The 25,635-nt window shown below is 41.5% G+C and overlaps 1 protein-coding gene across 1 annotated transcript in view; it reads left to right on the top strand.

The window, feature by feature from the left end:
• The first annotated feature begins 264 nt into the window (after positions 1-264).
• LOC107043459 (ras-like GTP-binding protein RhoL) overlaps positions 265-25,635 on the top strand; it is a 217,184-nt gene continuing 191,813 nt past the window's right edge. The window contains exon 1 of the mRNA XM_015264981.1: positions 265-466. Within this exon, the coding sequence (XP_015120467.1) occupies positions 454-466 (13 nt within the window). The 5' untranslated portion in view covers positions 265-453. The remainder of the gene's footprint in view (positions 467-25,635) is intronic.

Genomic DNA, 25,635 nt, shown 5'->3' with positions numbered 1-25,635 from the left:
ATAAAATTGTCAAAACAAATAATAACTTCTGGCATTCTTGACAGGGAAGCATTGGCGTTGTCGGAAGAAGAAAAACCGAGTGTGGGTATCTTTTTCTCAGGCTGTATGAAATTGTGTGTGGGTATGTCTCTCCGTCTTTTCAATATTTTTCATGACTCTTTCTCTCTCACCCTCATACATTGGTTGCGGGCATGACCAACGTACAAGTCTATCGCCTGCCAGATCGTGTCGCGCATATTATACTCCTGTCTAGTGGTTCATAAACATACTCAGTCGCTGTGCGTGCTCCGTGTGGGTCAGTCGAAAGTATATTTAATTTTTACTCAGCTTCATTCACTTACACGGTTTACAATATTTCTTATTACATTATTGTCATATAATTGCCTGCAAAAACGTCGATTTTTGTTGAGTTAATTTTCGTGATAATTTGAACATGAGGAAGCATTCTGTTTAATGTTCATATCTGGTGAGTAAGTTGATTTGTGAAACATGAAAAAATGAAAAATGTTTCGTCGATAAAACGAGTGAATTAGTGAACAGTTTTTAATTGTAAAAGGATAGTGAATGATTAACGGAATTATTCGCAAAATAACATACGTGACAATTTGTCATACTTTGACAAATTTTATCTTATCGCAGACCCATTATCATTCAGGAACCATCGGACTATCGGCCTTATAATATCTTACGTCGTTTAAGGTAGAAGAATAGAGGAATCCAGCTTTTTATAGAATTTAAACGCTAGTCGCACTGTTTAAACAATTCATGTTTTCCTAGTTATTTGAAGTCATTATGTGGTCATTATATTTTGAGTGACGAAACAGGACGAAATAAAGATAAGCCGTGAATAGCATTGCGGTGACAATTCCAACATGTAAGAAGATATGATTGAATTCTTGAATTTGAAGTGGATGTAGGGGAGAGAACTGCGGGATGGATTCAATTTTTTTTCAACTAAATTAGATTGAAATGATTATTTTTCCTGTCATTTAATTTTTCGTTTGAATGCCGAAATAGTGGATTTTTACAAATTAAATGCATACAGAGCCGAAAGGATGTGGTGAAAGATTAATTATTATCTTTAAAACTCGCCACACCCTTAAACCTAATCAACCTAAGCATTTATCATCCTTTTTCTGCGTGTTACGTGGTATTAATATTGTTTTCACAAGGAGTATCATCATTTTTATTTGTTACAATGAGCCAAATGACTTTGCACTGACTCAATATGTGGAATAGTAATGAATCACTTAGCAAGAAAGAGAATTTCGTGTACACATCTTTCCCGTAGTTCCGCACCAATGAAAAAATCAGTAGAAAATTATGCTGTTCTTATAAGAGAATTCTGATGGAAAATTCCTTTTGTGCGTGTTTTTTTTCCAATAGAAGATGAATTTTTGACTGAATTGAAAATATTCGATAGAAATAAATCTGTGAAATAGTCACTTGAAGTGAATACTTTCGTATAGAGACTTTTTTTCGTTCACAAAGTTCTATGGGGTTTTTGTTTGCTTATTTATTATAGAAAAACATCAAGAAAAAAAGCTGAATGGTTAATATATGTGCTCGGATGTATCCCTTGTGACGATATTCGGTTGATGAATTTGATAATATAAAAAATGGGGGAAATAATAGCCCAAGTGATAACTTCTACCATTTTTTATTCAAAGTCAAGACGTTTAACTATTTGAAATTTAATTCAACGTTTTACCTCCAAAATATCCGAAAAGTCCCATAACAACATCATCGGAGTTGATAGAAATAAGAAAAAAATTTGAACTTCACCGTAGACTTCTTCCAAGGAAATATAATAAGTCTCGTGGAAAATATTTTTCTGTTAATTAAACGTTTCCATCTGAAAAAAAAAGATTAAAAAATTTATAAATTTACACTGGGAATCGATAAAACAGCAATAGAATTATTTACTCAGAAGAATTGTCCAATGAAAATGCTAGTATTCTCTATTAAATTTTTGTCATGCGTGCATTGTGATGGATTCGATATTATATATTGAATATCAGAAGAAATTTGAGAAAACTGGGGCGGCATCACTCCCCGAGAATATAAATCAATTGTGTTGAGTATTGATGGAGTTAATAATGTGATAACAATCAAATGATGGAAAGGGGAGGAGAAGGTTTAGAACATTTTATCGAGTGATGTTCATTTATAATGAAAAATTTAGGCCGAAGCATACGAAATAAATCTGGTGATATTTTTACCCGAAGATTACAGTTTATCGAATATTTGCAACGAAATCTGTACAAAAAAATCCAACTTCTTTCCGGTTTGGTTGTTCACGTATCTCGATATTGAGTGAGATTACCAAAAATCGGAAATAAATTTTTATAAAATATTTTTTCATAGAGTTTGATGTATATCTGTCGGTAAAATATCAAATACTCAACAGTATGGATTTATATCTACAACTGTTTAGTCGTCCATGCGTTAACCAGTATATGCAAAATGAGTATTAGTATCTTAAAATGTCTCTTTTTACGCACGCTATTCTAACCCAGTGCGTAAAAAGTTTTTTTACCCACTGGGTTGACAGATATTTGCAAAATAATATTCATAAAAAATAATTCGGCTCACTCAAAAAAAAGTACTGATTCAATTCGACGTCGGCTTGATTCAAACCGATTTTTTGCCGAAAAATTGGCTTCATTCTAGTCAAATCAACTCTTGGTTCAAATCGAAAACATACACTATTAAAAAAAAATCTAAATTTCATGGAGAGTTCAATAGTTTTTTTAAAAGAGTGGCATTGAATTTGAATTCACGAGAAAAAAATGATTAAATTTCAAATTTTACAGATTAATCCCTCATTTGAATGTCGACCAATAGAAATTCAGTATTTGACTTTTTGCGGAGCAGTGGGGATAGAATTATTAACTTACCGACCCTAAGGGAGGAACTTATCATAATTACCCCGAAAATCAAAAGTGGAATTTTCATGATTTGTCGATGTTTCATGACCTTTAGATTCATCCTGATACGTTTTTGAAGAAGTGTATGTTTTTTTTTATATTTTTTTATAGAGGTTTAGGAAAATCTTCAAAAGATTCTGATAAAGTGATGTTAAAAACCAGACCTGGGATTCTTACCCAGTAAAAACCCTTTTTTCCTCTTTTCACCTCTTATCATCTGTTCCCATTACCCTCGCGGCACCACCGTTAAGAATTACTTCGCAAGGGACGTCTCAGCTATTTGCTCTTCCTCATTTTCACCTAATGTACGTCCCCCTACCTTACTAAGATGTGCGTGGGTAGGAGGTTCCAATAGGTTCTCCGTCTATCCTGCAGCTTTGCGCTCGCGTTCCTCTCTTCTGAGCTCCTTCACGACTCCTACCACACAAAGTCTTCCGTTGTGTCCCAGGCGACCTGCGATATCAGCATAGCTTCCACCATGTTTTCAGGCAAGACTTCTCTTCCTAGGTTAGATTCCCAAACGCCTGATCTCGCTAAAGCAGGGGCATCTGAAAAACATGCTCCGCGCCTTCGTCGACTTCGGTGCAGACCGGACACTTCGGGGAATCCTCATGTTCGAATTTATGAGGATACGTCCGAAAGCACCCATGTCCGGAAAACATTTGCGTTAGGTAATAATTTACCTCACCATGTGTACGGTTCAACCAAGCACTCACCTGTGGGATCAGCCGGTGAGTCCATCTTCCCTTCGACGAGTTGTCCCACTTCTCCTGGCATTGCTGCAGACTTTTTCGTCGCTCTTCTGCCCTGAGTTCTGCTGCGCTCAGTGTCTCAGATTTCCTCCGCTGATACAATGACTTTCGTTCTTCGGCTAATAATTCTATGGGGAACATCCCGGCTATGATGCAAACTGCGTCTTCGGATCCTGTACAATAGCCGCTCGTGACTCGCAAAGCACTCAGTCGATAGACTGGTCCCACTTTCCGCCGTGATTCCTGCAGTTTCAATGTATTGGCCTATATGGAAATGCGGTAGGTGAGCACTGACGGGACCATCGACGACAGCAGGGCTTTTCTTCTTTGTTTTGGACCCTCGATGTTAGGCACGGGGCGCGATAAGGTAGATCTGACTCCAGACTTCTTGACTCCCAAGTGCTCGGTTTGCTGCTTGAAATTGAGTCGGAGATCGATCATCACTCCCAGGTATCGAATGAACGGCTGAGAAGTAATTTCACAAGGCCCGACCTACAGCATTATGGTCTCGGTTTTTTTCCTGCTGGTGATCAGCACTGCCTCCGTCTTCTGCTCCGCCAGTTTCAGACCCACTGTNGGCCCGACCTACAGCATTATGGTCTCGGTTTTTTTCCTGCTGGTGATCAGCACTGCCTCCGTCTTCTGCTCCGCCAGTTTCAGACCCACTGTGTCCATCCAGTGACGGATCTTCTCGAAGGACGTGTCGAAACTGAAGTTTATCTCCTCTAAATATTTGCCCACGATGACTACAGCCACGTCATTTGCAATTGCCACGAGTTGAGTTTCCCGTGGCAATTCCAACCTCAGCAGCCCGTCATACATGATGTTCCACAATAAAGGACCTAATACTGAGCCTTGAGGTACGCCCCCGGTGACTCAGTACTCCTTGGAACCACGCTCCATGTCGTATTTAAGGACCCTCCCAGTGAAATAGTTGCCGACTATTCTCCCCAAGTATCCCGGTACGTTGAACTTCACTAAAGCATCGATGATACGGTCCCATTTGGCCGAGTTGAAAGCCTTCTTAATATGTAGTGTCACTAATAAGCAGTATTTCTTCGTGCCATTCAGCCATCTTTTTCCTGAGATCGCTTCCCTGGCAGTGTTAACGACCAGGTTGATAGCGTCTAGGGTAGATCGGCCTTTCCGGGACCCATATTGGTTGTCGGCCAACAGGGGTTCGACTGCTGCTTCTATCCTTTAATGGACGATACGCTCGAGGATCTTACCAGCGGTATCGAGCATGCAGAGAGGACGGTATGATGGTGGGTCATCCGGTGGTTTGTTCCCTTTCGGGAGCAATACTAGCCTCTGCTGCTTCTACACGGACGGGAAGGTGCCCTCCCTTAAGCACTCATTGTAGACGTCCAAGAACATCTCCGGCCTCGCGCGGATAGCTGGCTTCAGGGCCATGTTGGGGATTCCATCCAGCCTAGGGGCTTTGGTGTTACCCACACTATCGCAGGCTTCCATCAACTCTTCTCTGGTGATTGGTGGTAACATTATCTCTTCTTCTTGTTCGTCAGGATGCTGGAGTTCCGGTTGTTGCGGGAACAATACCGTGACGATTTTCGTCAGCAACACATGACATGTAGGCGATGGCGTCGGTTGACTCTTGAGTCGTGTCATCACCACCTTATATGGTCTTCCCCAAGGATCACCTTCCACCTCATCAAGAAGCTCACTCCAAGATTGCCTTTTATTGCACTTGATAGCTGTGCTGAGCTTCCGGCGTGCCGTCTTATATCTCTTCTGCTGCTCCTCAAAGTCTGCTTTCTTACGGCTACGTTGAGCTAATCTCCTGGCCGCGTTACACTCCTTCCGGAGCACAGCGATGGTGTCATTCCACCAATACACTTGTGGATTCCGATTTGTGGTCCGTTTTTTCGTCATGGCATCACAGGCTTTGACCACTCTTTCCATGATTCTGTGTGCTTTCTCAGTAGCGTCGTTGCTATTGATCGGACGATCGTCTAACGTTACTGAATAAGAGCTAAGATCGAAGGTGCTCACTCTCCAGCCAACGCAGTTGGTCTTTTTCGGCATTAATCCGATTCTCTGATCAGTATAGATCTCCCAGAATATGGCCCGGTGGTCACTCGCAGTGTAAATATCAGTTACTCTCCATGAGCAGTTTCTCTTGGCAAGAGTGCTGCTCATGAAGGTGAGGTCCACAATTGAGCTCGCCTCTCCCCTATTGAAGGTCGGTACATTGCCGCTGTTCAGCAGGACCACGTCCAACGATGACATGGCTTCCAGTACAGCTTGCCGTCTAAAGTTTGTCTCCTTACTTCCCCAATCGACTGCCCCGGCATTGAAGTCCCCGGCTATTGCCACGGGAAAGTGCTGTTTCGCATCCTCAGTCTATCTAAGAAGTCTGTGAACTCATCAATGGTAAGGCTCGGCGGGGCGTAACAGCTGTAGAAGTGAATTCCATCAACCTTCGCCTTCACAAAACCATTCTGTATATTACTGCTGGTGGTACTCTGGAAAGGCCGGTTTCCACAAGCCCAGATTGCAGCCTTCTTGCTTGCGTCAGTAACCCAGAATTGAATGCCAAGTTGTCGATATGGCTCCGAGATCATGACAAGGTTAAGCTTAAGCTCGCGCACCATTTGCATGAGCAGATCGCGTGCGTCCTCGCAGTGGTTGAGGTTGAGCCGTAGCACCTTGCAGTTTCTTCGTTTACTATCGCCTTTTATTGGGGAGCTTCTGGAGCGCCTTTCTATATTCTGGGCATCTACTGCCACCAGCAACATGGGCACAATTCCCTGAATCGCCATTCTCAGAGCACAGGGCGCACCGTAGCTTCCCCTTGCAGTCCTTGGCTTTGTGACCATCCCCTGCACACTCCACGCAACCTTGGAACGGTCAACTGCACACGTGCATTTCGTGACGAGATGTCCATAGTGCCAGCACTTGAAGCACTTCATCGGTCTCTCCACTCTCCTGATATGGCAATTGACCCAGTCTATCTTGATCTTACCATGCTCTCCCAGGATCTTCTTCGCTGTAGCTGCTGCGAGGGTCACTGAGGCAGTCTGGGTTTCTCCATATGCCTTACGCAGAGACTTGATGGCCTCAGGAGCTATTTTGAGCTCCTTCCCGGCTACTTTCTGTAGGGCCTCGAGAACATCCTCCTTCGATGTCGTCTCATCGAGATCTTTTATCTCCAGATCTTCCTGGGGCCCCTTACTGAGTACCTCCACTTCATCTCCAAGGAGACTGCCGATGGTTCTACGAAGCTGAGGAGCTCCATCGACCGTCTTCCGGGTCAAGATGATCAACATATCCCCGCTCGCTGTCCGGCGGATTTTATCGACGCAATCTTGAACTTCCTCTGTAGGGACATCCTTCTTTATTCGGCGGAGAATGACAGAATATTGCTCCTTGTCCTTGGGTCGGACAATCAGGGCATCAGGTCTGGGCGCTGGTCTCCAACGAGTCTTTTTCTGCTTCTGCTTCTTGGGCTCTTTCTTCTCGGAAGGTGGCTTTTGGAGCAGCTTCTCATTTCGTTTCTTCTTCGCTCTCTTAGACTCGATGAGTTTCCAGTCTGACCTATCAATCACTCCCTTCCTCTGTGGGGCGGTCTTGCTGGGCAGAACCTGTTGCTTCAGCTTCTTCAGTTTTTGCGCTTCTGCTGCAGGTGATCCTTTAGAGGGTTTTCTCCGTACTGCTTTCCAGACCTCTCTTGTCCCGAGATCTCGAGTTGACTGGGCGGTACTCGAGTCCTCTACCTTCGAGTTTTTGACCGTCGTTTCAGAGTCCGTACGTGAACGCGACGTGTGTGGTGGTAATAGAGCCTGCACCGGCTCAGCATTGGGGGCCTGGGCCCCGCTGCGTGCCTCCTCCAAGCTCTTGAGTCGTCTGTACGCGCTGCCGATCGATGCCACCTTGGATTTGATTTCCTTGTGGACATTTATCTTAGGCTGGACAAACTCATGTAACTCTGTGATGAGTTTCTCGAGTCGTGCCTATGTGTAACAACATTCTGTCACGTGTTGAGTCTGTAATTTATCTCTCCTTGTAGCATCTGAGGCCAAGGAGTCAGCCTTTGAGACATGTGATGGTTGGCTCTTCCCACAATCCATGGAGCCAGCACCGGCCACCGGGGCTCTCACTCGATCGGAACCGATGGCGGGATTTCCCTTTTGAGGGCTACCCTCATAATAATATCGTGTTCTCATCACTGTTCATTATTTCTTGCGGGCTGTCATAGGGAGCCTCTCTGTCCACATTTTTTTTTTAAATAGAGTTGGGCTTCTCTAAGAAGGTGTTGGTTCGCGCCGACGTATTTTATTTGGTCGATACCCTCTGTTCCGTAGTTCGGAACAGCGCGCATCGCCCGATCCACCACCTGGGGACGCGCCACGTTGCAGTACCTTCCAACCTGCGAAAGCTCTCAGGAAGTAAAGGCCTTTCTTGCTGAGAGGATCCGTGGAGACGTGTATGTGTGTGTAGTTTTTCCGAGTCGAACCTGCCTCAACTAAAAACCGCGTCTCGGAAATTCTTTTGACCTTTGGTTTCCTCGCGGCACCACCGTTAACCCCTCAAGTACGGCGCCCACGTCGCGTATGGTGTGTCCTGATCGGCCGGCGGCCTCCCGTTTACTCAAATTCGCTGTTCAATACGCGACAATTTCTACACTGATGATGAAAAAATTATCATCTAAAATTTAATGATAATCTTCAGCTTTCACCATACCGTTCAATTACGGTATTCCTTAATACCAATTTTTCTGGAACTTTTAAGACTAATCTCAATTTAATAGTACAAACGGTTGCTAAGATCGGTGATTGTCGGAAATTGGTTCATAACAAATCAGTAATTCATTCAATCGAAATTTCGTTTGCGCCATTCGATAAAGGAATGTATAGAGTATGTTCGGTAAAAATTTCAAATTTTTTTATGAAAATTAAGTCGATAAAGGAAAAGTTTGAATATGCATCTGCCATAGAATTCTGTTCCGTATTGTTTATGTATTGAAGAAAAATATTAAAAATAATTTAAAAAAAAAGTTGCAGTGCGTTGATAATTTTATCTATTTTATGGGGAAATTTTTAGAATTTCTATATCTACAACAGTACGAAAGATAATGAATTTTTATTAATCACGGAAAGAGTCCATATGACATATGAGCGCCGGCCGGTAGGGCAAACTCTCGGGTCCATATGTGACATGGACGCCGGCCGGTAGGGCAAACACTCGGGTCCATATGTGACATGGACGCCGTACCCGGAGACGAAAAGTCAAACGGGCCAAGATTGGGTCAGTATTGGCAGCCGAGCTGCTGAGTCTTGGGTGCCGATCCTCAATCGGCCTTCGCCCACCCTCAGCTAGCTACTGGTTTGATAACGTTGGGCCGGTATTGGTTGCCAAGCATCGGCCGATGATCGGCGCCCGTGACCCACCCAATACTCATGTTTAATAGTTGAAAAAATTAATTAATACATTTTTTTACAATTTAATTTACATTCTTCGGCCGAACCCTCCTAAAGAAACCGATAACCACTGATAATGAGTAAAAAGTGGACTCGTCGGCATTCAATCCTGGAACCTTCGGGTTGCTAGTCCTTGACTTTACCCGCTCGGCCACTGTAGAGTTGTTAGTTACGAAGAAGTTTATTGGCTATATGAATAAAATATGGTATTCTTAGATGATTCTTTAATTTTCTTTAATTATGATACTCAATATAGATATGGTAAACAGCCTATTTATTTATGATCAATGAATAATAACATCACAGCATTAAGGTCTCGAGTTTGAACATTAGATACCTTGTGATCATTTGACCCTTAGCATCTGTTTATACGTTTTCCTGTATGACCCACTCGACCCCTATGATCATGCGACCTTTTATAAAAGTATCCAACCGTTACAACTAGGTTTGCTATTACCCCTATTTGATCCTTATGACTCTCATGACCCTTGTGAGTGTTTGGCCCATTGAAATATTGCGCTCGGGTTCTCTGCTAAGCACTGAACCTAACGAGAGTTTGATCCTTGGAATTGGTCAACTTTCCTGTTTGACCCTTATCAAGTGTCGGCGTCCGAAGTTTATCCAATTATTGGCCGAGCCTTGGGATTCGACGAATGACCATTTGACATTCAGCCGACACTTGGCCGTGAAGGAGTTGCCGAGACTTGCCATGCCAGTCCAAAGCCGATGTTCGGCTGTGAGTGGGTCACCAAGGCTTGGCATGCCAATTCTAGGCCGAGGCTTGGCCGATTCAACAGCATCGGCAATTCGGCCTCGGGTACTTGGGGTGTTAAGTATTACTTCGCGAGGGAGGCTTTAGCTTTTTGCTCTTACACTTTGCTTCCATCTAGTGTACGTTCCCCTGTCCCACTAAGATGTTAGATGTGGGTAGAAGGTTCAAATAAGCTGCCACTTAACCACGTCCTCGGCTAATTTCGATACGTTCACCCTCCGGATGAGTCCCAAATAATTCAAAACAAATCTGTGTTAAATACCAGCTCTTAATTCCCAGGACAATGCCTGCCTGTGAACGCGAACCTTTTCCCATCTAAAAAGTATTGAAATTTCGATATTTCCACGTATTATTTTTTTTCGAGCTAATAAATGGTTCTAAAAATATATAATCTGCGTGAATATTTCAAGTATAGAGTCGCGAATATAATTCACTCAATTTTGAGCCTGAATTTTGTGTGTTGGTGGTGGAAAACGACAAGTCAATTGTCTGATTTTGTTAATCGAGATACGCGGTAGCGTATCGGCCAAGTCGTGCCTCATAACCTCACAGCAAAACGACGAGAGCTACCGAGTATCTATACACGACACAACTTCCCCATCCACTACCCTCAACTGATTTTCCATCAATTAATAAAACATGCGCCCACTTAGACAAAAACTGTCCTTAGTTACACTATATAAATCACCAATCCGCTTTCCACTGATGCAATTATTAATTTAATCCGTTCAATATTTACGAAGATATGCACATAGCAATGAACTGGTATACACATTTTTCGCGTTCCCATTATCTTCTTAACGAAAACGGTCACACTCAAGCCTTTGAGTTGGCAGCGCAACTCGAATTCTCACTTTCCCATGCAGGAATTGCCAACAGTGTCTTACGTTATATAGTGTCATGGAGAATAGAGAGAAGAAGGGTAAACAGCGGCTGGTGGGACCCCTAAAATGATGTCACGCAGCATGTAGTTCAGATTGGTTCCGATGGTGGCGGTAGTAGTCACTTGCGTGGTAAAACAGATCATTAGAATTGTAACATTCATCGTACTGAAAATTTCATTCCCTGTCCGTGCAATAATTTGACAATATTATATTAATTTCTCAACAAATATATGAGGTATTCCATATCAAATGAGTTAATCGCTGATTCTCACCCTCTTGGAAATTAATGTCGATTTTTTCTACGATCGGGGAGGTTGAAAAACTATCTCTCAAATTTTTTCAGATTTTTTCGGCAGCCCAGTTCAGTGATTTTTTTCAATTTGTCAGTTTTTTCCAATAACTCGAGTTCTATTTGTCCGATTTTGATTTATTAAGCGTCAGAATTTTCCATTTTTTACCGTCTATACGACTATTTTTAGTAATTTTTTTTTCGATTCCTACATGAAAAACTTGAATTTTGAAAATTACGTCACGGTTGATATTCACAATTTTTTTTTCAGTAATTCTCATAATCAAAACAAGTATTTTGAGCTGTCATTCAAGTTGGGCATCCTCCTGGATCTATGTTATTTTCAATTTTTTCTTTTGGAAATTTCGCAAATTTGGTCAAAACATCACAAAACGACTTCGATTACGTATTGAAAAAATATGTAATNGCAATGAACTGGTATACACATTTTTCGCGTTCCCATTATCTTCTTAACGAAAACGGTCACACTCAAGCCTTTGAGTTGGCAGCGCAACTCGAATTCTCACTTTCCCATGCAGGAATTGCCAACAGTGTCTTACGTTATATAGTGTCATGGAGAATAGAGAGAAGAAGGGTAAACAGCGGCTGGTGGGACCCCTAAAATGATGTCACGCAGCATGTAGTTCAGATTGGTTCCGATGGTGGCGGTAGTAGTCACTTGCGTGGTAAAACAGATCATTAGAATTGTAACATTCATCGTACTGAAAATTTCATTCCCTGTCCGTGCAATAATTTGACAATATTATATTAATTTCTCAACAAATATATGAGGTATTCCATATCAAATGAGTTAATCGCTGATTCTCACCCTCTTGGAAATTAATGTCGATTTTTTCTACGATCGGGGAGGTTGAAAAACTATCTCTCAAATTTTTTCAGATTTTTTCGGCAGCCCAGTTCAGTGATTTTTTTCAATTTGTCAGTTTTTTCCAATAACTCGAGTTCTATTTGTCCGATTTTGATTTATTAAGCGTCAGAATTTTCCATTTTTTACCGTCTATACGACTATTTTTAGTAATTTTTTTTTCGATTCCTACATGAAAAACTTGAATTTTGAAAATTACGTCACGGTTGATATTCACAATTTTTTTTTCAGTAATTCTCATAATCAAAACAAGTATTTTGAGCTGTCATTCAAGTTGGGCATCCTCCTGGATCTATGTTATTTTCAATTTTTTCTTTTGGAAATTTCGCAAATTTGGTCAAAACATCACAAAACGACTTCGATTACGTATTGAAAAAATATGTAATATATAGGTATACAGTCAAATTCACTTCATACTGTCCATAACCAAAGTCAATCAACGCCATTTTGAGGTGTTGCGGCCAAATTTACGAAATTTCGAAACGAAAAAATTGAAAATAAAATATATCCAAGACGATACCCAACTTGTATGATGGCTCAAAATACTTATTTTGATTATAAGAATTACTGAAAAAAAAATGAAACAAATCATCCGTGATGTAATGTGCAAAATTCAAGTTTTTCAACTTTTTTATTCGAAAAGTTGTTATTATGCCCATCTAGAGATCGAAAAAAAAAATTCACTAAAAATATTCTTATAGGCAGTAAAAAATGAAAAATTTTGACGCTTAATAAATCAAAATCAGATGGATAGAACTCGAGTTATTGAAAAGAACCGGAAAAACGAAACAAAAATCATATCTCTGAATTGGGCTGCCGAAAAAATCTGAAAAAATTGAGATATAGTTTTGCAACCTCCCCAATCGTAGAAAAAATCGCCATCAATTCCCAAGAGGGTGAGGGTCAGCGGTTGACTCATTTGGCATGGAATACCTCATATGTAAAACCGTTGCAGAATATGAAAAAAATTACTGATGTTTTCTGAATGGAAATCCATGAGCGACGATGCTTTGAAAAATAATTTATGAGAGAACTATGTAAATAAGCAATAGAAATTCAACTGAGGTAAAAATAGCACTGTGAATGACGAAGAACAAAATCCGGTAATTCGTTCAAGAGATATGGAGCATAGGAGGTTTGTTTGAATACAAAAAAAATGAAAATTCAGTAGCGAAACGGTAAGCCCGGTGAAATGGATTTTGACTACTGGTCAGTTTTTGACGAATATCTCGGAATATAAAAGAAATGGAAAAAATTTTGTCACGACTTTTTTTATAGAGCGAACTAAAGCTTATAAAAAGGGTTATGAGAAAAATTTCGCTATCTCTCTTAGATTCCGAAATATTCATTCAAAACTGACTAAAAGTCGAAATCGATTTTACCCGGTTTACCTCTTCGCTGCTGAATGTACGCGATTACAAATCGAGATACGCGGTAGCGCATCAGCCAAGTCACGCCTGTTGACCTCACAACAAAACGACGAGAGCTACCGGGTATCAATTATACACGACATCATCAATTCACGACACAACTTTCCCTTCCACTACCCTCAACTGAATTTCCATCAATTAATAAAACATGCCACTATTTAGACGAAAACTGTCCTTAGTTACCCTATATAAATCACCAATCCGCTTTCAACTGATGCAATTATTAATTTACTTCGTTCAATATTGACAAAGATATGCACATAGCAACGAACTAGCATGCACATTTTGCACGCTTCCATTATCTTTTAAACGAAAACGGTCAGACTTGAGCCATTAAGTTGGCAGCGCAACTTGAATTCTTATTTTTCGCATCCCAGGAATTGCCAACAGTGTATTACCATGGGAAATGGAGGGAAGAAGGCCAAACCATAGACATATAATACATAGACTGCGGGTTCCCTATCCCTCCTTTGTATTGAAAAATGCACGAAACGGACAGAGTGTTGCCTTTGTCGCCGGCGAGGATAGTCGCCATTGCATAGTGAACGTATCCCCCACTCCGTGACCCTTTTTGCTCCACTCGGAGAAATATTCGACAAAGAGAGAAACCGTCGACACAACGGCACTCCTTTTCTATTCCTTGCAGCCTGCACTACCGGAACCTCTATGTATTGTATGTCTCTGGGCCAAACAGGGGCTGGTGGGACCCCTGAAATCATGTGAAGCAGCATGTAGTTCACATTGGTTCCGATGGTGAGGGTAGTAGTCACTCGCGTGGTAAAACAAATTATTAGCGTTGTAAAATTCATCGTACTGAGAATTCCACTCCCAGTCTGTGCAATAATTTGATGATTATATCAATTCCTCAACAAATATATGTAAATGCTTGTAGAATATGAAAAAAATTACAGATGCACAGAGAAAAGAAGTGGATTAGCTTTAGAAAAAAGTATCTAAATTTTATAAACCGTGGTTTCTAACCTTCAGGTTTCTAAAGTCTAGAAACTTATTTCCAAGTTGTAGAAGAACATCGTTTAAAATTAATGATTAGAATTGGGATTCATTTTAAACCCAAATATACTTGATTTTAGAAGTAAAAAAATATTTTCTAAAATCTAGAAAATTTTTCGAATTTTTGGGTGGGAATTTCGCAAAACGAGGGATTGTGATATCCGGGGGGGGGGGGGGGGTTGTAAAGGGGGGGGTTTTGCAAAGAGGGGTGTTTTATGAAAGGGTGGGTTATCGTTGAGGTTATTCAAAAAAATATTAGAAATTAAGGGAGATAGCGAATTTTTACGAAAATTTGGGGGGTGGGGGATGCGCTTCGCGCGCGCTAATTAGGTTGCGTGGAATAATGCATTCATTTAATAAAGTTTATGGAATTCCAACTCGATGTAATTTCAATTATTTGTAATTCCTATTTGTACTGAAATATCCCATGTAGGGCAATACAAAGTGTCCGAACTCGGCGCCGAGTTCCCCGATAATCGGTTGCGATTTTCGGCCGATGTTCCGCCGAATGTTGGGACGTTACCTCGGGCCATCATAGACACCGATGTACGGCTAACATTGGCGTCGATTATCAGCCAACCATTGGTAAAACAAAATTTTAAAATCGTTCATACATATTAGTTCCAATAGTTTATAATCGTTCTATAACCATTCTTATCCATTTCACTAAACCAAAAAAGAAAAAAATGGTATTAAAAAAAAATTGCCTCCTGGGTGGGATTCGATCGCTGGTCCTTCTGATTTGTAATCAAGCGCGCTGTCCACTGAGTCATCTGAAATTTCTTATGAAATAGATTTGTTTCGGGTATATAAATACCACATGGCGTGTTTTTTAAATGCGATTATCAACAATTAGTTAATGGAATCGTAAGTCCGGTGAGAAGAGTTAATTAATTAATTTACTATTCTTAAAATATTTAGGCTTTCATTCGGGGTATCGATATCTGTATTCTGTATATTGGGAAAAAGGATGGATGCATGCATCCATTTATTCGAAAAATAGCCTATAAAGATTAAGTCGATGTTTGGCCTTTTATCGGGTGCTGATAGTCGGCGATCGGATATTGGACTGATGTTTGGCCGTATTGTATATATCGGCAAATCCTGCATGGATATGTACTACTTTAATCTCGAAAAATATCTTATGTAGTGTTTCGTTCGAAATTTTGCTTCCTCGACTTCTATTTACTTTTCTCTTATTTTACTTTATTTAAACATACGGTAAGTAATGAATAATATTTTTCAATTTTGTATTTCGATTCTTTTTTTCTCTGTTTTGATCTGTGGAATACGTCAAATATATATGTCAAACAGTTGAATTTGTTTCATCTCTTCTCATTTGTTCTGCACTTTCAATCATCTCTAGGCAACGGAGGTTATTGCTATACTGGAAACTAATACGAATAAACTAATACGAAAACTGTATACGAATAATCCTATAATCCTTTTCTTTCTACTCAAATTCATGGTACCTCTATTCTTTCCACGATAACTCCTTTGTTTTTGTACATTTTGTTTCATCTGTTCCATTCGCGCATTTTCAAGAGTAAGTGCTTCATCACACTTACGTTTATGGCACTCTCCCTGTCTTTCAGCAGCTTTTCCTCGTGCCAATGTTTTTCAGTATCCAATGTACGTTTCTTTGCTCTACAGGATTGTTGTCGTTGAGCAACAGTTGTAACTGATTTTTTAATTCCTATTTCCATTTTTGGAGTATTATCAACTCCTGAATTGTGACCTATTTTGATCGATAATTTCTTTTCTACAATCGTTTCATCATTTCTACGTGCATGAATTTGTTTCTGACTCTCATTAACTTCTTTCCGTTTCAAAATCATTTTGTTCGTTTTCAATGCGTGTTGCTTTTCTTTGTATCGTCGCTGCCGTTCAGCAGCCAGGTCTGCAAATATCGTTTTTTGAATTTTAAATTTAGTACAGTTATCACCTACTTGATCGGTCCAATTAGATTTTGGCCGTGTCATCATCGATTCTTCTTCTTCAATTCTTACATTATATTTTCGAGTATGACATCGTTTCTGTATCTCCTGCGTTTTCTCACGCTCCAGATTCATTTTCTCGATTTTCAACATCCGTTTCTTTTCCCCACACTGCCGTTGTCGCTCAGCATCACTTCGCGGTATTTTTTCATGCTCATTTTTGTCTCCACTACTTTTATCGATATAGTTCCCTGAATTTGCACTCTTCATTGGAAATAATTGTGTTTTTTCATTTCGACCTGATACTATTTTTTTATTTTTGGTTCCATATGTATACCCTCTCGGGTCTTTACATTTTGTTCCCTTCCCTATCTTGCGTTACCATGGGCCGACTTACTTTGTCCCCAACTGCACCCCATTCGGGATTGGACTGCCAGGGAAACCATGGAAAATCTCAGTCGTGCAGCCGGCCGATAATGCAGGAATTCCACTGTGTCCATTGGTCACACTGACTCAACAATGGGCACAGTGATTCTGTACATTCATGCCTAACGACTGTAGTCCCACGCGGTTAGGTGTGCCTAAGTGGAGACCCATCCAAGTACTGGGCAGACTGAACGCCGCTTAGCTTGGATGATCTCCGAATGAATTTTCAAAGATTTTAATGATGATATGATTATCACAAAAATATATTAGGTGTGTGACTTAATTTTTACAGATTTTTTAGTAAATTTATTTAATATAAAAAAATTGAGAACAACGAACTTAATCTTGGAAATATTGTCCATCGTTTTCTATGACCTTGCGCCATCTCTCAGGTAACATTCGAATTCCGTCGCGAAAGAAACTTGCAGGCTTCGCGGCGATGAACATTGAATCGTCCCAGCCCGCTTCTCGCAGATGATCTGCAGAATTTGCTCCGAGGCTTTGGACATTCGAAAATTGGGACCAAAGGCAGCTACCAACTTGTCCAACATTGAGGTCCGTGAAAAATCAGGGGAATGAACCCAGTTTAGAAGTCCTTGCAGTTCAGATTGAAGTAGTTCTCTCTGCTCAAGTATTGCGTTGCATAGACCGCCGAAAATACGGTCCAATGGAGCCAAGGGATCCTTCTTCTTTTCCAGGTGGCAACGTTCCTCATTTACTTTCAAGCTAGTGAAGCCGGGCGAAGCAGTGACGTTCTTGAGAGCATTTGAATATTTAATGTCTTGCCATTCAGGAGAGCCGAAACGCTGTAGCTGGCAAAGTACCTTCAGGCGCTTGTCATTAGGCGGGCGAAGGCGACGTCTTTCATCCACGTCTGTCTTTACTGAACACACGTTTACCTCTTGTAAAGAAGGCGGTGAACGAATCAACGGACTAAACAAAAAAGGTTGATGGACGTCCGCGGGATTGGCTGCAGGTGTAGGGGCTCTTGACGAGTTGGCAGATTTTTGTAACAACAGAGACGTAAGGAGTTTAACCTGGTTTTGCAGAGCAGCGAGACCCGGAGAATCCGAACGGCGCCTCTTGGGAGGAGGAGCCTCGTCCTCTGAAGATTCCCCGTAATCAACCAGGTTGGCTCGGGGCTTTGGTACCCCATGTCGTTGAAAATAACTAAACGCACTCAATTGACTCTGACTCAACATCAGAAAATAACTAGGAATTACAACAAAAACAATTAAAACTGGAAGTGATTTTTTGGGCGTTTAAGATGGCCGAAAAATCTCAACGCTATGAAGTTAGCCGCACTCCTTGCTGATCAGCAGGCACCCCGCGCATGCTCCACAAACAATGAAGGTGGGCAAAAGAGGGTTGAAGGGGGAACCTCAGGCCGAATCTTCAACAGCTTCTCTTATGAGGATGCCGTGTCTCGGTCCAAAGCACATAATGCTAGATTTCAACTACTTTTCGGGGGTTTCGTGATCCCCTGACCGCTCAACCGAAGGTTCCCGATGGTCCTTGAGGATTGTCGGTAGGAACGACTGTTTAACTGATAGATATATAGCTACATTCCAAACAAGTATTCCTTACATTTTGTCCTAGAATGACTCATTAGCGGAATAAATGCATAATTATTGCATTTCACTTCCACCAGAACCATTCTCTCATTCAAAATGCATTGGAATTCCACATATCATAAGGAATTAGTTATTTGTAAATCTAATTACTCAGAAATAATTATATGGATGCTCTACCTCTTTTTGACGGTTACAGATAGGGAAATCGATTAATTATTTTTTCGTTCCATCATAAAAAGTTTCTTGCCAGTTTTGATGACATTAGGAGTATGCCACGATTAGTAGCATGTTTTTCATCTAGAATCTATAGATCTTGAATTTTCCCATGCGAAATTTCTCATAACAGTCTCTTTATTTGCATTTGGAATTTTTTTTTTCTTATATTCTGGCCCTTTCTGCCCTCTGATTGGCTAATCGGCCCTATCCAACCCTATGCATGCGGCTGTAGATTCTACACTGCACCGCATTCGCACTCCTATAGAACATAGGAGTAGCATGGGAAACCACAGAAAACCCATGCCGGTACAGGCGGTCACTATATTAGCGACCTCCCGCTCGCCGGAGCCTCCGGTTGAAAAACTCGGTTCCACGGGGAATCGAACTCACAACCTCTCGCACACTAGGCTCGCACCTAGCCGCTTCGGCCATCGACGTTGGTTAATTTGGAAATTGTTTTCTGTATTCGCTTACCATTTGGAGAATGTACTACTTCCGGGACCCCTTGTTCGCTAGAATGTTATTGTAATCTTTTATTAGACGAACTGCTCGTTCAGTTGCGTCCTTTACAGGGTGACAAATGGGAATAGGTGAAAACTTTTTCCCTATATTTCCTTCTCCACTTTGTCACCAATTTCAAAAATCATTCAACTGATTCAATACGTAAGGCGGCTACGAAGTTATAATTGAACCGAGAGACCCTACGTTTGATAATTAAACATTTCCTCAAACTTCATCCTTATAAAATCATTTCCTACCAATTGTTTACGAAAGCTGCTATAGGGAAACGACTTGAATTTAGCAAAGTTTTGACGCAAATGTTTGAAAATGCTGAAATCGAAGCCAATCGAATTATTTTCACGGATGAAGCTCATTTCTACCTTAATGGCTACATGAATAAACAAAATTATCGATTTTGGGGGAGTGAAAATCCATATTCATCAATAGCAAAACCGCTCCGCCCTACTAATGTTACAGTTTGGGCAGCTCTGTCGATCAAACAAATATATGTGGAAATCTTGGAAGGGACCATTATAGGAGAGAGTTATCGAGAGATGTTGGAAACCAATTTGTTCCATTCGCTAAGAAAAAAGGATTGGTGAAAGATTTCTATTTTATGCAAGACGGTGCAACACCTCATCGAACTAATGATGTGTTTGCTGCATTGCACAAAGTATACGGTGATCGTGTCATCGGCTTAGGGTATCCTCGCTTCGCCCGAGTAGGGATGGAATGGCCACCATACTCACCGGTCCACTCGATGCTAGCCCGACCATTTGTTTGAGATTGAACCTAAATTGAGATGCCGGTTGGGGAAAAGTGGAATTGTGAAAGGAGGTGGAAAATTAAAACACGCGGAATTATAAAACCACACTGTTGATGTACTTTATTGTGGAATAACCCACCCATCTTGATAAATTAATAATGTTACACTGTTGAGTTGCTCGACAAGTCAATAAAAATGATGAGATCTCAATGGATTCCAGTTACCAAGGGTGTACCCAGGGTACGATCTTTGGACCTCTTTTTTTTCATATGTTTTACCTACGATCTCTGTTCCTCCCTCATACACACACGCCATGTCAGTTATGCAGAAGACTATGTCGGTCTATGGGCACTGTACTTCCAGTGATTTTGATGAAACTATTGCCGCGGTTAATAAAGATGGTCACAAGATATATCAGTGGACGGTGGCTAATAGATTAGTACTCAATGAGCAGAAAACCCAGGTCATGATTCTTGGTTCTAATAAATCTGTCAACGCGATTGATCTCAGTTCTGCTTCAAAAATTGTTGTCAACGGTGTTAGCATTGAGTTCTCAGAAGTAGTAAAAAACCTAGGGGTCCTAATTGATTCCAAATTGCAATGGTTGAATCACGTTCTTGCAATAAATAAGAGAGCTTTGGAGACTCTCCATCGCCTCAAGTGTTTTAAGGAATGCCTTCCTGTCAAACTCCGAATTTATCTTGTTAAAGTCCTGATTTATCCTTTAATTGATTATGGCTGTACACTGCTTACTGGCTGTTCTAGTGGAATTGACCTCAAGTTGAAAAGGACTGTTAATTCTTGTATTAGGTTTATTTTTAATCTTAGGAGAGATGTTCATATTTCTGTGTTTTATATGCAATTGAAATGGCTCATGCCTGTCTTCTAACGTAAACTATTCCTTGGTAAACTTATGTACAAAATTTTAAAGGACTATAAGCCAAAGTATCTACTAAATAGGTTTAGGTTGAAATCAGCCGATAACTTGAGATCTAAATCACCACTTCTAAAACGTTTGTACTAATAATTACACGTTTCATAAGATACAACGTCGGCAACAAGAACACTACACATTGATGCCCGTCCTTCATAAGCATTTTTTCCTTGTTGGAATTCGTATAAAATACAGTGCCGAATGTGCTGTTTATCAGTTGCCATCGTAAACTCTGCTATTTTAAAAGGGTATGTAACTTACATAGACTTGTCGTTCCGTGTTCTGAAACCTTTTGTCCGATCCTTTCAAAACCAGAAAAGACCGCGAATATATTTCTATTTTAAATATAATTTTAAGCTCGAAGAAAAAATCTGTAAAAATTAAGTCCAACACCTAATAGTAAAGGCCTTCCCAGCATTTTGCTGCAAACTTCTCCAGGTGTTGTATAGAGATTCCCACTTTTCAATGCAGTGAATACGTTGTGTATGGGCAAATGTCCTTTTTCCCAGAAGAGCATGATTTCATTGACTACCGATGTGGCACTTTCCCGAAAAGACATCTGATCCAACTCGATGAGATAAAGAAATAAAACTTTTAAAACTTGGAGCTTCGACGATAATTCATTTCCGCTGATTTGTGTGTCGATATCTCCAATCAAGAAAATATTCTGCAGTAATGTTGGAGCTGGATACATGATGGTGCGACTCAAAAATAAAACAACCGTCAAATTTTGAAATATCAAGTTTTCAACTACTCTTAGTGACTAGATGACATATTTGAGGATATTATCAGAACGGATATATGCTGGAGTATCGATAATGTAGGAGTACTGTTATGACGATGGCAGACGTGAATAGCGCGCTAAATTTGAGGACACAACTTGAAGTTCGATACTGGGAACGGGTGATATCGCATCTGTGTCTGAAAATAGAGGAATGTCGCAGATATAGTTTCTTTGAATCGTGTGAGATGGTATCAATAGTCCAATCAAGTGACAGATACCAGTAGACTTTTTTAACCTGACGGCCACTAGATTTGCGGACAATTTTTTCTTATGCTAATTTCCCTAGAAGTTGCGAACACTTTCATGAAATTTATATATGAAATAAACATTTTTGAGAGCCTAAATGTATATATTATCATAAATTTTAATAGTTATCAGAATTTTCCATCATTTTTTTCGGAGATTTTTTAAATTGATGAATGGAATGAATGTGCGTTTCCCCTAAATTTCTTGAATATAAAGGTCTTTCTACTGTTCGATTGTTGAAAAATGATGATTATACATATATTTCGTTCATGAGTGATTTTACAATAAAATGTCAGAAGGTCTTTTTTGTAGCTGAGAAAATTTCCTACACAAAAGGTCATATTGTAGGACTCATGGTTGTTGGTTTGGGAATACGAAATCACTATTCAAGCGAATTAACTATATAAGTAATTTATTCGTCGAAGCGTTAGAGAGAAATATATACAAGTGTAGCAAATTATGAATTGCAGAGTAAATGCGATCCGAATAGGTCGATAGTCTCCGACGGACTGAATTCGGGTAACCCTGACTTCAGGACCTCAGAGGTGCGCGTGTGTCCTCTGAGCGTGTGTATGTATGAAGGCTTTACTATAGTCGTTCCTCAAATAGTATTAAAACGTAATTTTTTTAAACTGTAACAGAAAGAAGAAAAATGAATGTGTTCAAAAGCGGGTTTCGCCGGAGGTTCGTTGTTGACTCTGTACGTCTGTACGTCGTTACGCACGAGATAGGAGGTTGCTCCGGGTTGTAGATGTGTGTCACTCTCCGTTTATTGAAGGCAACGTTCTTAGGTTGATTGGAGATCCCTGCGGTTGTTGTACTTGTGCTCGGTGTTGACTGCTGCCGTTGTCGGCGTGGGCAGTTTTCCGCCGGAAGCTGCTACACTTGGTCCATATCCTCCGGTGGGTGAATGCGGGTTTCAGGCGGTCAATGGAGAGAGGTACGTCTTCAAGGTAATTACCTCTCCTCGGTAATTTGCAATAAACGGCAAAGGGTTTAACGTGTTTGCAACAACATAGTCTCTGACGGACTGAATTCGGGTAACCCTGACTTCAGGACCTCAGAGGTGCGCGTGTGTCCTCTGAGCGTGTGTATGTATGAAGGCTTTACTATAGTTGTTCCTCAAATAGTATTAAAACGTAATTTTTTTAAACTGTAACAGAAAGAAGAAAAATGAATGTGTTCAAAAGCGGGTTTCGCCGGAGGTTCTTTGTTGACTCTGTACGTCTGTACGTCGTTAAGCACGAGCTAGGAGGTTGCTCCGGGTTGTAGATGTGTGTCACTCTCCGTTTGTTGAAGGCAACGTTCTTAGGTTGATTGGAGATCCCTGCGGTTGTTGTACTTGTGCTCGGTGTTGACTGCTGCCGTTGTCGGCGTGGGCAGTTTTCCGCCGGAAGCTGCTACACTTGGTCCATCTCCTCCGGTGGGTGAATGCGGGTTTCAGGCGGTCAATGGAGATAGGTACGTCTTCAAGGTAGTTACCTCTCCTCGGTAATTTGCAATAAACGGCAAAGGGTTTAACGTGTTTGCTGACAACTCGGTATGGTTCGGAGTAGGGAGACGAGACATTTGTTGCTTCAGTATCTGTCCGGATGAACACGTGTGTACAGTCAGCCAAATTCCTGTGGACTAACATAGGTCTGGTTCCGTGGCGATACATTTCTGTGGGTGTTATCGTCGCGAAGTGTCTTCGGAGGTCTCTGAGAATTTCGGACGCCGTGCGATCGTTAGAGGGTGTGACCATTTCATCTGGGATTCAGATGTTTTCCGCGTAGGTAAGCACAGCAGGTGTGCTCTGAACGTCTGGCTTCCAAGCGGTGTGGAGCCCTAGCAGGACCAGTGGAAGCACGTCGTACCATATTTCGTTGTGGCCGCGGAGAGCAGCCTTGAGTTGACGGTAGAGCCTCTCTACGAGCTCATTGGCCTGTGGATGAATGGGTGTCGTAAGCTTTCGTTGTATTTCCAGCATTTCTGCAAGACGTTTGTACACGTCTGCTATAAATTGTCCTCCCCTGTAAGAGGTTATCTTGAGCGGCACTCCAAATCTTACGATCTAATGACATAAGAGTGCGTGTACTACCGTTTCAGTCTTGACATCTGGTAAGGGCACTACCTCCGGGAATCGCGTAAACCTGTCAATGATTGTCAAGCAATCCTTCAACCCTCTTAATTGCGGGAGAGAGACCAGGTCCACATGGATGTGTTCGAATCGTTGAGCTGGCAGAGGAATGGCGATCTTGTTTTTCTGGCACGGGAGGCCGTGACGAGCCCATTCCATGTAGTCCTTGTTCATCCTAAGCTAAACGGAACGATCCGAGACTAATTTGCGAGTTGGTTTACCTTCGGGGTGTGCGAGTGAGTGAAGAGAGAGAAAAATCTGTCTCCTGAGTGGTTTCGGCACGTACGGACGGATTGTACCCGACGTTGAGATGTCGCAATACAGTATATCGTCCGATTCTAGAAGGTGGAGAAGTTGTAGATTCAGGCTGGGATTGTTTCCCAGGAGGATTTTCTGAATTTCTTGGTCGTCTTACTGTGCCTGGGCGAGTCACTGGTTTTTGGTTGACTTTGTTAGCGCCTCTACTCGAGCCAGAGCGTCTGCCATGACGTTGTCGGTACAAGCTACGTGCTTCAGATCACTCTTGAACTGACCGATGAAGTCCAGTTTTTTGCAATGCCTGGGTTTTGCCGTTTCGGCTTCCTAATGTTACGCGAGCGTGATGGGTTTATGTTCGGTATAGGCTATGATGTGCTTACCCTCGAAAATATGCGGAAAAGCAAGTACCGCCTCGAATATTGCTTGCAGCTCTCGGTCGTAGGTAGCATGCTGGCGTTCAGAGAGCGAGAGTGTCTTACTGAAAAAAGCAAGCAAATGTCAATTGTCCTGGAATCTCTGTTGAAGAACTGCGCCGATTGCGTGATGCGATGCATCTGTAAAAATAGCCCACTCAAAGCCTATGTTAGGATAAGACAGATGGGTGGCGTCTTGATTGCAGGACCTCGATGTGCTGCGTTGAGAGAAGCGAATATTTGCGCGGCCTTTTTTATGAACTTTCTGTAAAAGTTGACAGTGCCGAGGAATCTCCGAAGGGGTTTAACATTGAGTGATTTAGGATATTCGAGAATAGTGCTTACCCTGTTTTAAGGGGGTTTGATTTCCTGCGAGTTGATAGTGTATCCGAGGAAGACTACTTCCGGCTTTCCAAGGACTGATTTAGCGACATTTATTACCAAACCGTAGTCCTGTAAGCGCTGAAACAGTACTCTCAAATGCTCCAGATGCTGTTCAGGTCACGCAGAGGCGACGGGAATGTCGTCAATATACCGAAACAGAAACGGTAGATCCCTAATGAGCTCATAAAAGGAAACTCAAACAAACCGAGCGGAGTAATCAAACGGAGTAATTATTGCCGTTTTTTGAATGTCCTCACCTGCCACCGGGATCTTGTTTGAAGGCTTTTATGAGGTCGACTGTAGAATAAATCGTCAGTCCATGGAGGTTAGCAGCGAAATCCTCGAGGTAACGTCCAGAGTACTTATTCAGAATAGTTCGAGCATTCAGGCCGCGATAATCCCTGCAGGGCCTATTCCATATTCCGTTCTTCTTGGGGGCTAAGTGGAGAGACGAAGACCAGGGTCCTTGCCCGCGTCGAGCGATGCCCAGTTCCTGCATCCCGCAGAACTCTGCCTTTGCTGTTTAACTTGTCAGGTAACAGGTGCCTTGGTCTGGGTGAGAAAGGGGCACCAGGGATGATCCTGATGTGGTGCACGATTAAATGTTTGGTGTTTTGAAAGAGTCTCTCCGGCTTGGTTATGGGCGGGAACTCTTTCAGAAGAGAAACGTACGGTGAGTCTT

This window comes from Diachasma alloeum, unplaced genomic scaffold (assembly GCF_001412515.2).
Source record: "Diachasma alloeum isolate Michigan unplaced genomic scaffold, Dall2.0 Dall_scaffold_00580, whole genome shotgun sequence".
Taxonomy (NCBI): domain Eukaryota; kingdom Metazoa; phylum Arthropoda; class Insecta; order Hymenoptera; family Braconidae; genus Diachasma; species Diachasma alloeum.
The sequence above is the reverse complement of the archived record's forward strand: the minus strand, read 5'-3'. Positions and strand labels throughout refer to the sequence as shown.